Raw genomic sequence first — 16,589 nt, 5'->3', positions numbered from 1 at the left:
ACCAAACTAAGGAGCTGTCCAACTAACTATTCTCTCAATTAAATATTTCTCTTCCTTAATATTTGGAGTCAACATAAAAATAAGTTTGATTCTGCCTATTTTCAACAAGATTTGGGGGAAACAAGCACTGTCATGTAACATTGTTGGGAATAACTTACTATAAGGTCTTTAAATGGATATTTATCACTAAGGAAATGAAAAATATGTATAACTTTTAATCCAACAATTTCATTTCTAAAAGGAATTTCTAATACAGATGTACTTGCATAAGATTCAAGAAAGTACATACAAGAATGTTTATTGTAGCATAATGTATAATAGCAAAATATTAGAAAATATTTTGATGTCTATTAATTATACATGCATGTAATTATCAGCCATTTTTAAAATGAAGCCAATCACTGATACTAAAAAAAAAAACAAAAACAAAAACAAAAACAAACAAAACCCTCTAAAATTACTAAAAAATAACAACATGAAGAAAAATGTTTACAGATTGATCTCATTTTTTGTTTATAAAAGGTCTCACATACATTGGGGAAGTTTATATATACATAAGAAATCCCAGAAGGATATACAAAATATTGTTAACAGTTATTTCTTCAGAGTGGGCTTGGAGATACAAGGGGGAAGAGAAAGGAAATAGTTTGAGTTTTCATTTTAAATTATTTTGAACTAAGAAAAAGCATGGACATTTAAAACCTATTTTAATACATGAGGTGTGAATATCTATGTGAGGTAATGGATATTAACTAATCTTACCATGGTAATCATTTTGCAACATATACATATATCAAATCATTATGTTACACATCTTATTATACAATGTTACATGTCAATTATATCTCATTAAAATTGAAAACCTTTAAATAAAAAGTAAAATAAAAATAAAGTTTTAAAAAATGCTAGTAAGAAATAATAATGCCTTTGTAGAGAGTTTGTTAATCAGGGCAGCTGACCTCAGCCAACCCTGGGAAACACCATTCCTAGGAACACCCATAGGTAAAGGTATCTCAATAGGGTCAGGGAAAAGAACCTGAAAGTCTACCATCAAACCGTTCCTCCAAGAAATTTTGTCCTCAATGGCTTCTCAAAAGCAGTCAAAGTATAAAAGGATACCCAAGAAGGAAGTTGCCTGGAGTTCCGCAACCAGATAGATCCTTTTGGATGAGTTCCAGAAGTTGAACCCAGTTTCTCTGGGTTAACAATATACAAGCCCTATTTTAAATTTTTTTCTAATTTAAAGTTAATGTTTCCAGGATATACATATAAGAATAAAGAAATTCTTGATACTAAAAGACACCATCATCAACAACAAAATACTAGATTTGTGATCTTGGGAAAATTACATAATTTCTTGTTCAGTAATGTCCTCAAAAATACAACAGCAGACTGGGTGATGGACAAGACCTTTACCACTTCCTAGAGCTAGTGAGTCACCCCATCTGGTTTGGAAATTGAATTTTACACAGCTTTTATCCAGATTCAGATTTCATTTGTCATTAGATTGACATCACCCAGTAGTCAAATGTCAATCTTTAAAACATTTTTACCAAACATTATACATTTCCAGTTGGTTGTTCAGGTTTACTTAGCATGGGAACAAAGCTCTTAAGCAGCAAATTCTTTACAAATTACAAGGTTTTTTTTTTTCTTCTAAGTACTGAAATACATCCGACTTTAAAGATATTTATATTTTTAAACTGTGTGTAGCCTAAGGAAAATATTGCATGACATTGAAGAACCAAAGTCAAAGAATCATTAAATATGAAAATAAGTTTACTGAAAAATTGTCTAAATACTTTTACATACATAAACAAAAATATCGAAACTTAGTAGCCAAGGGATAAAACTAGGCATCAGCAATTTTTTTGGACATGCTATTCACTCTTATTATCCTGCATATCATTCTGTATGGAGCCTCCTGATACCTGTCCTGCTATTTCTTCTTGGATGCCTGACCCAATTCTATTCCAGTTACACCCCAACGCACTGACCTCTCTGGACTTCACATGTCCACTGCTGCCCTTGTTTTCACCTCATACATCTTTCCTGCCAGCTCCCTGCAACAGCCATGGCTCCCAGCAGCCATGGGCATTAGCCTGCCACAGAACAACTTAGTTGTCCTTCCTGCATTGATCCAGAGTTTGTTTGCTCCTGAGACATAGGGGAGGGAAGGAAGAAGAATGGGAAGGGATAAAAAGAAGGAGGGATGGGGGGAAGGGAACAAGAGAGGGAGGATGGGGGGAGGTGGGGAAAGAGGGTTAAGCAATAAACGTATTAGTGGCTAGTTTGCCATCCGTGTTTGGTTTCTTCCTTCTTCCACTTAAAAGGCCTGCCCAGAATAATTTCTTCATATTTGAAAAAGGAAAGAATCCCCTGAATAATGATAAGTGACATAATATGCACTAAACTGATTTCTGATGAGAAACTGATTTATCGCCTACATTTCAGAGCCCTGGGAAAGTTGACATGGAAGGATAAATGGATTTCAGGGCAGGCAATGAATTTCTGAAATGCATTTCAGAACCCCTCCTCCGAGCCATAAATAAAAGCAGGTTGCCTATAGCCTAGCACAGATGATCAGGACAAAACACCATGCCATCCAGGATCTAGTCAACACCCTCTTCACAATGCCCAAAGTAGATGACCAGCTGTTCTAGAAAGATGTTTCCCAAGGCAACATCTGTTGCCTCTGTTTCCCCCCACCAAAAAAAAAAAAAAAAAAAAAAAGCAGTTCAGAACGTCATGAGGGCTTGAAAACAATTACTAAGGGGGAAAAATTATTGTATGGAGTTTGAGGAGTACAAAAGGATAATACAATCTTCAATAAAGTTACTGGCAAGATTCTAGTTTCAAAATACACCTGCTTTCCTTATCCCCCCAAGACTGCACCTCCCATCCTGAACCACCTACTAGCAACCTCCACAATCCAAAGGAACCAGGTACCTGGTGATTATGTTGAACAGATACTTAGTCATCTAATTCCAACGTTCCTGTTCAAATATGAAATATGAAGGTAAGGTGATAGTGACTTCAAGGAAGGCAAAGGCCAGAAAATAAGAGAAGTTACACAGCACCCACTAAGAGAGAGAAGCCCCCACCCACACATGTTCATCTCCCTCCATCCATTTCTTCCCTGGCAGGAGAAATTTTGTTAAGAGACAGGACCTATCTTTGGACATTTCGTAGCAAAAGTGAAACCACAGATTGACACTTACATTTCATTTGCTTGGAGATGGACTTGTTAGGTTCAAGCCAGTGCTAGGAAGAAAAAAGCAGAGATTATGGGTCAAACGGCTGAACCATACACATGACACATACTTAATAACTAAAAGAAATTTAATACAGATAGTCTTTTTCCAAAGTACAGTCTTGGTTCCCAAAGATACTCCTCAAGGTTCTGCCTTCTGAAGATCAACACAAACAATTCTGCAATAAGAATACAACAGGCAAGGGTATAAATTACAGAGAAATAGTACTTTCTGAGTAGTGTATGAGTCACACAGTTGCTAAGAGAGAAGAACAAGGGAGAGAACATGCACTTCAATGGGATATTCTCACGGCTCTAGTGGACTCCTAGGTGATACAGTTCCATTGCTCTGAGCAAGTCACAGATGGCTGAAGACTTTGACATCCATGACCTCAAAGAGTCACAGTCCAAGACAGTTTCAGCACCCTGCTCCCCTGCTAGGTAGCCTCTGTTCAGGTGAACAGTGGGCCAAGCCAGCATTAGCCCCATCACACAGAAGCAATTCTCCCTTTACAGTAGGGAGGAACAGAGGACTTTAAATATCTAACTTCAAAGGCCTGAGATCATCCAGAAGAAAAACCAACTGTACCACAAAACAAAGATGCCCAAAAACTTGGGTAGCTCAGAATGGTGTTAGTGACAGGCATTCAAAGCCGATACCATGCTGGGCCCAGTGGCTGGCTCATTCCACACCACATGTGGAGGTCACTTCAACATGCTAAGAGCCAGGTGACTTTTGAGATCACTAACCAGGGTGTCCCTGAAGCCACTTGGGAAATGTCAAGAAGCGTCACTCTGTACACCTGCAGTTTATAAAGACACTACGAGGAGTGCCACTGGTATCCATCGGGAGATCAGAGAGCCCACACTTACCGGGCATCCCCCACACTCAATACTAGAGACAAAAGAGGATGCTCACCATGAGTTGAGGCTTACACCCCATTTGTGCCATCCAGCAAGCCTCAAAGTTCTGTATTGTCCCTACCGTTTGATATCCATGCACAACCATGAAGTTTAATAAGCACTAGCATTGGTTGAGGGCTTCCTAAATGTCAGGTGTTACTCTAAGCAATTCCATGGGTCATCACTACCACCCCATTTACAGATGCGAAATCAGGGAGCTCAGAATATTAAACAACTAGCCTAAGGTCACCCAGAGAACAAATGGTGAGGCAGTGCGCAGTGGGATTCCAGAGCACAGGCCCTTAACCTTGGCCATTCTGCCTCCCAACAGATCAGTTTGCTCTAAAACATATTAGTCTCCTCAACAAACATCACTTCTTTCCCCAGGAGCTGAAAAATTGAGCAGTCAGATCAATAGTTTCCAATCCAGGGTGTCAGAGCTCTGCAACCTTCAAAAACAAGACTAGGGGTCTTTTAACTAAATCAGCATCGTGAAGAGTTTGACAGAAAACCGTGCCTTTACCTCTGACGTATCACACAAACTGAAAGAGCAAGTTTCTTTGCTTCTGATCAAAATTCTATCAGTTCATCTTGAGAACGCTGTTTATCTCCTTTTTTCATTTTTTTTAATTGTGGTAAAATACACATCAAATTCACCATCCTAACTATTTTCAAGGGTACAGTTCAGTGGTATTAAATACATTCATAATGGTGGGAAACCACCACCACCCACCTCTAGAGCACTTTCATCTTGTAAAACTGAAACTCTAGTCCTAGGAAACAGTCACTCCCCAGTCCCCTCTCTCCAGGCCCCTGGAAACCACCATTCTACTTTTGGTTATGTGTTTCTTTTTCGTTTTTTCTTAATTTTTTTAATGTTTATTTTTGAGAGAAAGAGAGAGAGACAGAGAGAGAGACAGAGAGAGAGAGAGAGAGAGAGAGAGAGAGAGAGAGAGAAACAGCATGGGTTGGGGAATGGCAGAGAGAGTGGGAGGCACAGAACCCGAAGCAGGCTCCAGGCTCTGAGCTGTCAGCACAGAACCCGATGCGGGGCTCAAACCCACGAACCGTGAACTCGTGACCTGAGCCGAAGTTGGACGATCGACCTACTGAGCCACCCATGCGCCCCTTAGTTACCCGTTTCTAATCAGAAGTGACGCTTGGCATTTACACAGTTATAAATGAACAGTGGGAAATATATTGATTGCACAAAGTTATACAGCTAGTAAGTGGCCCGAAGTGTTTTACCTCTCTGTTTCCACAACTATAATACGGGAATAGCAATAGTACCTACCTTGTAGTGTTATTGTAAGGATTTTAGAAGTTAATAAAAAGTGAATAAACATAAGACATTTACACAGTGCCTGGCAGGTGAAAAATATCAATAAATGCTTGTTTGCGGATCCTGAGGATACTTAAGTACAGTTTAATTGGTAGACCACATCCCATGGAGGAGAATAATAAAAGGGGCTTCTGAAGATTAAATTATTTTCTAGAAATAAATAGGGTAATTTAGAACTAAGGCAAGAAAACAAATACCTACGGAGATCAATACCTACTGCTATTGTTTCACAGAGGAGAATCACCGGTCACAAAGACTGAAGTACACTTTCTGAATTCTCCTTGCTTGGCATCCTGTGAACTCCTTAGCTCTTCTCTGCCAAACTTCAACCTGCCGCTCTTCTTCCTCTCTGCCTCCAGGGAGGACAGGTACATTTCACTTTATGTGCCCATACTAGTTAGTCAGTGGCAATCTCCCAGGGCTGCGAAGAGGGTTTCAAGGCTCAGTGAGAATGAGTACCATGATGGATTGGCTATGTCTGCCATGGAGGGGTAGGGAATATTTAAGGTACATCTGCAAGGTATTTGCCATCCGTGCCCTGAAATAAATTTACTCAAAATTAACTGGCCTCCTCATTGTCCTACAAAATACACCCTGAAGTTTCTGATGGGTTCTGACCTTCCTTCTCCTCTTGGCCTATTCACACCCATGCTTGCCTCTCAAACCTTGTGTATCTTGGTTTTTTTTAATGTTTACTTTTGAGAGAGAGAGACAGAGAGAGAAAGAGAGAGAGAGAGAGAGAGAGAGAGAGAGAGAGAGAGAATGAGTGGGGGAGGGCAGAGACAGAGGGAGACACAGAATGCAAAGAAGGCTCCAAGCTCTGAGCTGTCAGGGCTCAGACCCATGAGCTGTGAGATCATGACCCAAGCCAAAGGAGGATGCTTAACTGACTGAGCCACCCAGGTACCCCAAACCTTGTGTGTCTTAATTACCTATGTCTACAGTGTGACCACTAAATATTCTTCCAGGACAATGATCCTTATGCAACAGTACAGTCATGGGGTGTAGAGCCCTAAGAAAAATAAGCCAGCAGTAGTCATGTGTCAAGGGATTATAGGAAATCATTTCTTCAGAAAGGGTCAATCTCTAGTAACTATTAAAATCTAAATATCTGACTGGCCTATGGCCCAGCAATTCCTTTATCCCGCAATTTGTCCATGTGAACATAGAGGAACATAACAAGGATTCTCACTGCATAATTATAATACTACAATTATAAAGTATTAGAATGTTAATGGCCATCATCAGGAAAATGGTAAGCAAATCGTAATCTGTTCATATTCTGGATTCTGCAGTGTTTTATAGAAGGTAGATCTTTATGTGTTAACATGGTTAGATTTCTAAAGCACGCTGCAAGATGCAAACACTGAATTCAGAACTATGGCCACAGTTCCCAATTCATACACTGAAACACTCCAGGGAAAAGCAGCCATTTTAGACATCTGTCAGACACACAGTGTGCCAACTATAAGCTCAAGGAAGTTCCCGGTTCCAACATTAGATCATGCTACATTCCTTTTGATATCATACTTTTTGAAAAGCTGGGTTTTTAGCGATTTCTGTGATAAAAAGCAAGTACCGTGCTAAAATAGGTGTGAGAGAGGCAATGAACGTGGTAATATTGGATCCGATCCCAGAGTCTGAGGAGCCATGGGGCGCCCAACAGGTACACACATCCTGTTCATAAGTAATTGTGGTTAAGAATGAACTGAAAATACTATTTTCATGTATGTCACATTTTATTAATTTTTTTTTCAACGTTTATTTTATTTTTGGGACAGAGAGAGACAGAGCATGAACGGGGGAGGGGCAGAGAGAGAGGGAGACACAGCATCGGAAACAGGCTCCAGGCTCTGAGCCATCAGCCCAGAGCCTGATGCAGGGCTCGAACTCACGGACCGCGAGATCGTGACCTGGCTGAAGTCGGACGCTTAACCGACTGCGCCACCCAGGCGCCCCAATGTATGTCACATTTTAAATGGCACTAAGTTGTTAGCACATAAATACTAAATTGGTTGACTCTCGCTCTTATCAGATAGCACTGTTAGATATTCTTTTTACCAAGGGTACCATGAAATAATTACTAAAATACTGACAGAGCCATAAATCAATAATGTTTGAGAACCTCTGAACTATTGGTATCATAGAATTGATGTGTTTTCCAAGTAAAAACTACACTAAACTACCATATATTTCCAAAGAATACATAATAAGCATCTCTATGTATTTTTAAAGACCTGAAATGATACACACTAAACTGATACCAGTGAGGCTGGATAACAGGGAAGTAACAGGAATTTAGGGGTGTTTCTCAAAAGAAACCATGACTTCTGTTTTATCTGATGTTTTAGCATACTTTTTACATGTATTCATGCATTACATGAATAATTAAAAGTCATTTTTTTGAAAAGGAAGCTTAGCTCTACTCAGAGGTTAAAGGTGGATTCTATGTAATTTAGACTCAAGAAGAAGAATTTCATCCACAACAGGCAGATGCCAGGTCCAGCTGAGCCCCCAGCATTGGTCCAGCTCAGAAGCCAGCCTGGGTTCAAATCCCAGCTTGGCCACTTCCTCTGTTTCTTCCCTTACAGCAGCATCATGAGGTTGAAGTAGGTTAATTCATTAAGAAGTTCTGAGAACAGAACTTGGAGCATAGTGAAAGCTCAGAAAACACCAGCTGTTCTCATCTTCTGTGAGTTCACTCAGAGACACTCTTGCCAAGTTGGTGCAAGGGCCCCTCTCTGGTGAGCCCACCTCGGCTACTCTCTTCCTCCCACACTCCCTCCCCACCTGCCTCTTGCTCTACGTGAAGGGTAATTCTCCTACCTTTTTTCCTTCTTCCTTTTAGAGTTGGGCAATGAAGCTGAGTCTAGACCACACCAACAACTCCCGCTGTTACTATATGTACAGGTGGATCACACACCTGTGAGAAAGTAACCATGATGCTGTGTGCTTGGTAATTAGAAATAAGGCTCAGAACATTCTATCTTCCTTTCAATTGCCACTTGGGAAATATGCTAGTTTTTGTTTTTGTTTTTTTAAGTCTGTTTCCTTGCTGAAAACTGAAGTTCCCTAAGAGAGGTAGAAAGAAAAGCCTGCCAGCCAAATCTCTGAATTTGTGGCTAGTTTACAATAGTTGAAAACTTCAGTTCCTGAACTCTCACTTAGAATAAGAATTCCAAAGACTAAAGAGGCTAAGACCCAACTATTAATTCTACCTAAGGAGCTTAAGAAGTAAGAGCAATCGGAGGATGCGTCCCCTCAGTGTGATCTGAAGGTATCAGGAATTTATCTGCAGAGATAACACCAGGGCTCTGCTCAGATCCCCTCGATGCCATTTTCTCCTTGGTTATATAGCACCCTGACCCTTTTCAGGAAGGCTGCCTTCAGGTTACTGGAATCCAATGCAGGGTGAAGAACGAGCCTCCCCACTCATCTGTTAACTGACAGGTTAAGAGGTGACAGGTATCCAAGGATAAATACCTCTGCTCCTTCACCCCTTGGTCGGGACAACCCTAAGGCACAACCTACCACTCTTCCAGAGCTCCTCTTTGGCTTTCAGCCCAAGTTACATGCCACAAGACTTTGCTCAACATCACGCACTTGTGGGACCTCCTTCCCTTCCCTGTCCCAATCCCTCCAATCTCCCACAAGTCTTTCTTCCTGGGAACAATGCCTAACAAAACTGGAATTTTTATCTCAGGATCCACTTCTGGGATCCAGAGGCAACACAGCTTCCCTAACTCCCTGCCCAAAACTGCCCTCCCACCATGGTATTTAAAATTCTTCCTTTGAAGGTTTTATTCCTTTTGCCTCAGGCTTGAACCCCGACAACCTGTATATCCCCCATAAGAGGCCCCACTTTGACAAAGGTTTCAGTCTCGACAATCCAGCCTGACCACATTTGAAGCCACCTCTTAGAACAAGTTTATTTTGATTGATAGCAGCTTGATACAAAGAAAAGTCAAAGGAAGCCTCACAAAAGGGGTGAAAAGCAGAGGGCTGAATAACCCTTCTATGTCCCCATTCCCTTCTCTGTGGTCTTGGGGGGAGGGGGACAGATTCCAGGAACCCTAAGATTCCTTCAGTTCTCACATTCCATATTCTATGAACCTGAAGGATGAGAATATTGCCAATAAATGTTATCTCTTTAATTTTGCAAGGCCCAGCTGCACTTAGCCCTAAGAGATCATTTTTCTCTACCCCATCATAGAAGTGGTGCATTTCTTTTATACTTTCCAATTTTGGCTTCTTTAGGAGAAGTTGGGGCGGGGGGGGGGGGGAAGGTGGGTGTGAGGTGGTGATTTGTGACTAAGTAGATTGATTTTTAATTTGGTAGCTGCTAAGCCAGGGGGAAAAAAAACAGAACTCCCAAAAGTAAACAATATAACACACTTGGTTATCTTCAAATGTTGGGCTTCTGTTGAAATTGATTCACAGAATAAATTACACACCTCTCTGTTATCTTTCTCAAAACCCTTGATGCCCTAAACCAGAATAATCTATAGCCCAGAGAAATGTGTTAAATAACCAATGGGGCTTTAAATAAGAATGAACGAATCTCCCAAACAGGACATTGTCTTTCCCCTCAGGAGTAACCAGATCCAAAATCTGACCAATTCCCATCACAGCCCTGAAAAGATGGCCTGATTCTCACATCTCACCTGGACAAAGCCCCAGAGTAACTCCGTCTCCCTGCATTATCTAGCCAATTTATGCCATTTCTAGACCCTCTGGCCTCTGCAGGGGGAAAAAGAATGCCATCTGAATGTACTCAACCTCAACAGTGTTCTGGATGGCCCAGTTAGAGCTAGCCCCTAGCTATTTAGCTACCAGTAACCAATGGTTTCCACTCCAGTTTCAGTGAAATCTACAACACAATGCCAACAACAGCAAAAACGTCTATAGACCAGGCACACTCACGAGTTGTTGTCCTTCTGGAAATCAACCTACGCAAGAAAACCTTCACTGCTTCATTGTAATGTATTTCTTCAACCATAACTGCTCTTGCATTCTGGGTTCTCAGGGATGAGCAAAATAGAAGTAACAGCTGGGAGAAGAAACACCATGGGAAACAGAGGTGGAAACAGCAAGCCTAAGAAAGCACCAGCACCATTTTCTTTTCATAAAGGACTAGACAGCATAAATATTTTAGGTTTTGTGGCCCATATGGTCTGTCAGGACTACTCAACTCTGTCATCAGAACACAAAAGCAGACATAAACAATACATAAATGAATAGAAATAGCTGTGTCCCCATAAAAATTTACTAAACAAATGGGGGCCATCCTGACCCTTGTGTGCCAAGCCCTGCTCTACATCCAAGAAAGCCTTAATGTATACTTCAAGGAAAAAACAGTAGTACTCTGAAAATGCAACAGAGGTTGTAAAAATATCAACTGTTTAACATTAACACAAACTGCTGTTTATTTTAAAGTACACTAAGACACCAAAATGCGATTATAGAAGAAACGATGGGATTCCTTCAAGCAGTGGAATTCGTCACCATGTAACACTTGCTGTCTAGCCATAGATATTTCACATCGTCATCAAACTGTTCTAAGGTCAAAGATCTTCTAGCTGCCAGAGGCGCCTGGGTGGCTCAGTTGGTTGAGCATCTGACTTCAGCTCAGGTCATGATCCCACACTCCATGAGTTCGAGCCCCGTGTCAGGCTCTGTGCTAACAGCTCAGAGCCTGGAGCCCGCTTCAGATTCTGTATCTCCCCCTCTTTCTGCCCCTCCTCTGCTCATGCTGTCTCTCTCTGTCTCAAAAATAAATAAAAACTTAAAAAAAAAAAGAAAGAAAGAAAGAAAAAGGAGAGGGGCACCTGAGTGGCCAGTTGAGTGTCTGACTTCAGCTCAGGCCATAATCTCGTGGGTCATGAGTTCGAGCCCCACTTAGGGCTTGCTGCTGTCAGCGCAGAGCCTGCTACAGATCCTCTGTCTCCCTCTCTTTCTGCCCACCCCCACTCATGCTCTCTCTCTCAAAAAATAAAATAAAATAAAAAAATCTTCTAGCTGCCAAACACCGAAGCTTTCAAACTCTTTAAAGCATGTAGTAAAAGATCTGTTACATGTTGGTAACATGGACTAATGCACTTAAATAACAGCCCTGTGGCATAGGTACCATTAGTGTCCCCATTTTACAGATAAAGAAATTGAGGCATAGGTTAAAGAGGCTGCGTAAAGTCATACAATCAGCAAAAGGCAGAGTCAGGACTTAACCCGGCCTTCCTGGTATAAAAGCTCTTAGATCTTGAGCAATAATGTCCCCCCTACTCCTTCCTTCTTGATGTTTAACACTGGAGCCCGTTCTCCTTATATTAAGTCGACCAGCTACCCTTGTTTCCAGAAGGTCTCCCTCTCCTCATTCTATTATTTCTGCTCTAAATGTTCCTGGTTGGTCTCCTCTACTGGCTTCTCCTTCTGGACATCCTTTTTTTTTTTTTTTTTTTAAATGGATGTTCTTTAGCCTTCAGATTCTCCTCTTATTCTCTAGTCTTTTCCCTCAGCTCTGCAGTCTCTCCTCAGGGTTTTGAGGTAATGAAAACCTCACGTGCTCCAAAATATCCATCTGTGGCCTAAACCTCTTCATTAAGCTTCAGATCCAGGTTCACAACTATAGACTGAACAACTCTACCTCATCATCTCACAGTATCCCAAACTCAACATGTCCAAAACTTACCACTTCTTCCCCAAACCTTCTTCATACAGTTTATTTCGTAAGTGACTCTACCTGTACTTGGAACTCAAAAGGGCTCTGTAAGAAACTCAAACATCCAGATGGACAGGCTCTGTGGAGAAGCCCAAAACCACATGCAGAGGGAGGGGGCCCTCAAGCCCCACCTTCCAGCCACCCCCATCAAGGTTCCAGGTATATGAATGAAAGGACCTTGGGCCCCCTGCCCTCCAGAATAGTTCAGCCACTAGCTGAATACCACTGACTGAGCCCAGTCAACACCATGTGGAACAGAAGAAACATCTAGTTGAGCCCTGCTCAAATTTCTGACCCCCCCCAAATCCTGGCATATATAAAATTGTGTTCCTTTAAGCCCCTGAGTGTTTGAGGAGACTTGTTACATGGCAGTGGAGAACTAGAACTCTTACTCCTTGTTGTAGATTGAATGTTTGTCCTCCCCACCCCCACCAAATTCACACATTGAAGCTCTAATCCCCAATGAGATAGTATTTGGAAGCAGTAACTTTGAAGGTAATAAGGTTTAGAAGAAGTCGTGAGGGTAGAACCACATGATGGGATTAGTGTCCTTATAAGATTAGGAAGATAGACCAGAACACCTGCATGCTCTCCCCACCCCCCACCCAAGTGTGCACACAGGCAAAAGGCAGCACTCTGCAAGCCAGGAAGACAGTTCTCACCGGGAACCAAATCTGTCAGCATCTTGAACTTGGACTTTCCAGCCTCCAGAACTGTGAGAACTAATTGCCGTGCATAAGCAGGTGTTTTCTTCTCACAGCCCAAGCTAAGGCACTCCTCATTATTCCTCTCCGTGGACAGAACACAATTACAGTTCAACCTTTAAATGACATTTTCTTGAGCATACATGAAGAAATAAACATCTGCTCAAATCATCATTTCCTAACCTATACTGCTTTTATTTCTCCAAGTTATACATCATAGTTACATTCTAGTCTTCTTCTCAGCTTGACTTAAAAATGTTCTCTAGAGCTATTTGAAACTTCCAAACCTGCTGGTTTCCCGTCAGCTCTGATGTTCTTGCCTTCTGGAAGTCCAGTGAGAGCTTCTCTAATGGAAGGAACTTAAACCTCATCAACCTAATTGATTTGTGCCCTCTTCTGAACCAAGCCCAGGAGGTTCCCACCACCAAGGAGGAAGACTGAGTCACCTTGGATATCCTCCTGGTTTTTCCCTACTCACATAAGAATAAAATGGCATTTTTCACCACACTTATTCCTGTGTCTGCCAATTGGCCCAGACAAGATAACCAGTTCGTGTGCTTGCTCCTCCCTCTACTAAAATTATGACATCCCAGTTACCTAAATGACTTACAGATTGCAACCTGTCTTTATCAGGCATCCTCATCCCTTCCTAGGAGAGGACATCCAGTGTAGACAGTGTCTATTATGAGCAATCATTTTAGTTAAACACCAAGTTCTGCTTTCTGCTGGAGGAATATGACAATTTCCTCAAATCGGTCAAGTTAATACCTTGGGCCACAATTGAAACACTACACAAAATATCCAGTTTTCTTTTTTTTTTTTTAAATTTTTTTTAATGTTTATTTATTTTTGAGACAGAGAGAGACAGAGAATGAATAGGGGAGGGTCAGAGAGAGGGAGACACAGAATCTGAAACAGGCTCCAGGCTCCCAGCTGTCAGCACAGAGCCCAACGCGGGGCTCGAACTCAGGGACTGTGAGATCATGACCTGAGACGAAGTCGGTCGCTCAACCGACTGAGCCACCCAGGCGCCCCAAAATATCCAGTTTTCAAGCTGTTAAAATACTGCTATGTTTCCTGTAACGTGAATGCTCTAAGTCCTTTCACATAAAGCCAAGTTACTTGTTCATACCTTCTCCCCAAATAGGCATCCAAATGGTCTTGAGTTTTAATACCCCTGAGACTTTTTTTTTTTTAATTTTTTTTAATGTTTATTTATTTTTGAGACAGAGAGAGAGACAGAGCATGAACAGGGAAGGGTCAGAAAGAGAGGGAGACACAGAATCTGAAACAGGCTCCGGGCTCTGAGCTGTCAGCACAGAGCCCGATGCGGGGCTCGAACCCACGGACCACAAGATCATGACCTGGGCTGAAGTCGGACGCTCAACCAACTGAGCCACCCAGGCGCTCCACCCCTGAGACTTTAAAAACAAAAGCAGACAAATTCATGACCAGTGACCTAAAGCAGCAGTACAAACCTTCTCCAGTGCAGGGCTGCCCTAAATCTTAGGTATCACTCTTGATCCTAGTTACAAGCATCTGTGGGACAATTATCCCCAAGAGCAGGAAGCAGCCTTTCAAAGGCAGGAGCAGCTGGTGGGACATAATGCTGTCTGGCTTCCTGGCACCATCCCCAGAGTGAAACCTAAAATCATTGGGATTTTTTTTTTTATTCTATTCTAGATCCTCCCCAAAGGTGCCTCTAGAAAAAGCAAACTGCCCTAACGTAGAAAAGGTCTTTTCTAATTATTAATAAAACTCATTCATAGGTTCACTAGTTCTTTCTGGCTACCAACATAAAAACGCCAGGGCTCTAATTATATCTGCATAAAGAAGGCATGTCTTTCCATTTATGATATCCCAGGTCATCCAATCAGAAAGTATATCCAGTGGCCACATGACCTACAATGCCCAAACACAGAATGGTGGAGGAGATTGTCCCAAAGGTGTCAATTTCTAAAGGGAATTTGTGGTCTTTGAGGATGAATCGGAATGGCCCTGAAGTTAGAACAGTCAATGATACAGATGCAGGTGGGTTAAACAGATGCTTAGATATAGGGAAGTTAAAATCAAAAGCACTGGGCCCAATCTGCCTGCAGACCGTAAACCAACACTACAACCTAGTCCTGGAAGAAGTCCTCCTCTGACTGGGCTGGTGGGGGAGGGGGTACTTCCTCAGTTCTAAAACACTGGGGGGTGACTTCCGCCTAGCTGGGTTTGGGAAAGGGGAAACGGCAGAAGGGAAATCTAGGACAATGGACATCCCAAACCATAGCCATAGAAAAACAGAGTTATGAAATCCAACTATTTCAAAACTTCAGCTTTCCAAAGAGAAGTTACCCAAATACCTGAGAAGCAGTGGAAAGAATAAGTTACTTTGAAGAAAAAAATGCCTGGACTTAAGCCAAGTACTACGTTTTCCTTCTAGAATCCTTCCTTCTAAGACTTCTAAACTTCTAAGCCCAGCTTTCTCCATCAGTGAAATGAAAGGAATAATCACCTAACTTTTCCCTAATCTCAGGCAACTAAGATTATAGGAGTTCTTGAGAAGAACAATACGGTGGAAAGTGGAGGGGATTTTTACCGACTGGTATTCAATCTACCCCTCCCTACATCAAATTTTTAAAATAATGGAAATTCTGAGCCCTTGTCATTAAAATAGCAAAAGATAGTCATCATTTACTGACTCAGTCCTCATCACTCTCAGAGCATATGGGGCATGAGACATCTTGTCAAACATATGGTGTTCCAAATGTAATAGTGCTAAATATTTAATATTCCACAATGGTTTACTGTAAATCAAGTTGTGAAGAGTTGTAGGCAAACCACCAACTCCCATAACAAAGGTAAGTTCCACTTCAGCTTTTCTAAGTAACTTGATTTTCTGTGTTGACCAGCTTTCTATCCAAATAATTCACTGGTTTTTATTTTCCACTGAGGAAAAAGTACATGACCTGATAAAACCACCAATGCTGGTCAATTAATCTCTGCTTAAAACTCCCATATCAGCAGGTCTTTGTGCCTCTGAGCCCATTTTTCTAATTATCCAAGGCTCATTTTCCCCCTTCTCTCCCCAAAGATCATAATAATGGCCATCCTGCCTTTAAAAGAAGTTTTTGACATATATAGATCTTAGACTTGTTAATCATGGTTGTATTTCCTCTTACAACCTCATACAAGTGCCTCACTTAGACCCAGCCAAAGAATAATTATAAAAATCACCATAAAAAATAACACACACCATGTACTCAGTATCTACCATTTGTTAAACATCTGCATGCTTTATCTCTAATTCCCATATCAACCCTACATGTAGGTATTGTTATCTGTTTTAACAATCAGGTAGGGACTCAAAGCCTCAATAACTTGGTCAAGATCACACAGCTGACTGACCAGCAGAGGTGGGATTTAATTCACATCTTTCTGAGTACAAAGTCTATCCAGTTCTGTGCCGCAACTACTTTGCAACCCAAGTGGAAGCTAGACTCACACTGAATCTTCAGAATCAAAAGGCTCTAACAGTCGTATGGTGCACAGGGAGAAAAACTATTGAAGCAGCCCTCTAAGCAAATTTAGTGGATACATCAGATAAGACTATTTTGTTTTGAGTGTGGCCCACATTTTTTCCGCTAATATACTACCCAAATCTAGACGCTAAAAATTAAGCTAAGC

General features: G+C 41.5%; 1 protein-coding gene across 2 annotated transcripts in view; it reads right to left on the bottom strand.

Moving 5' to 3' along the window:
* Nucleotides 1–16,589, bottom strand: part of FRMD3 (FERM domain containing 3) — a 306,916-nt gene that overhangs the window by 136,315 nt on the left and 154,012 nt on the right. For both annotated transcript variants that reach the window (XM_040450325.1, XM_040450324.1), the window contains exon 3: nucleotides 3,222–3,264. In XM_040450325.1, coding sequence (XP_040306259.1) covers nucleotides 3,222–3,264 — 43 coding nt within the window. The remainder of the gene's footprint in view (nucleotides 1–3,221; nucleotides 3,265–16,589) is intronic.

This window comes from Herpailurus yagouaroundi, unplaced genomic scaffold (genome assembly GCF_014898765.1).
Source record: "Herpailurus yagouaroundi ecotype Mexico unplaced genomic scaffold, PumYag 201, whole genome shotgun sequence".
In the NCBI taxonomy this organism is placed as follows: Eukaryota; Metazoa; Chordata; class Mammalia; order Carnivora; family Felidae; genus Herpailurus; species Herpailurus yagouaroundi.
Note: the sequence above shows the minus strand (reverse complement) of the source record. Positions and strands in the feature narration are given on the sequence as shown.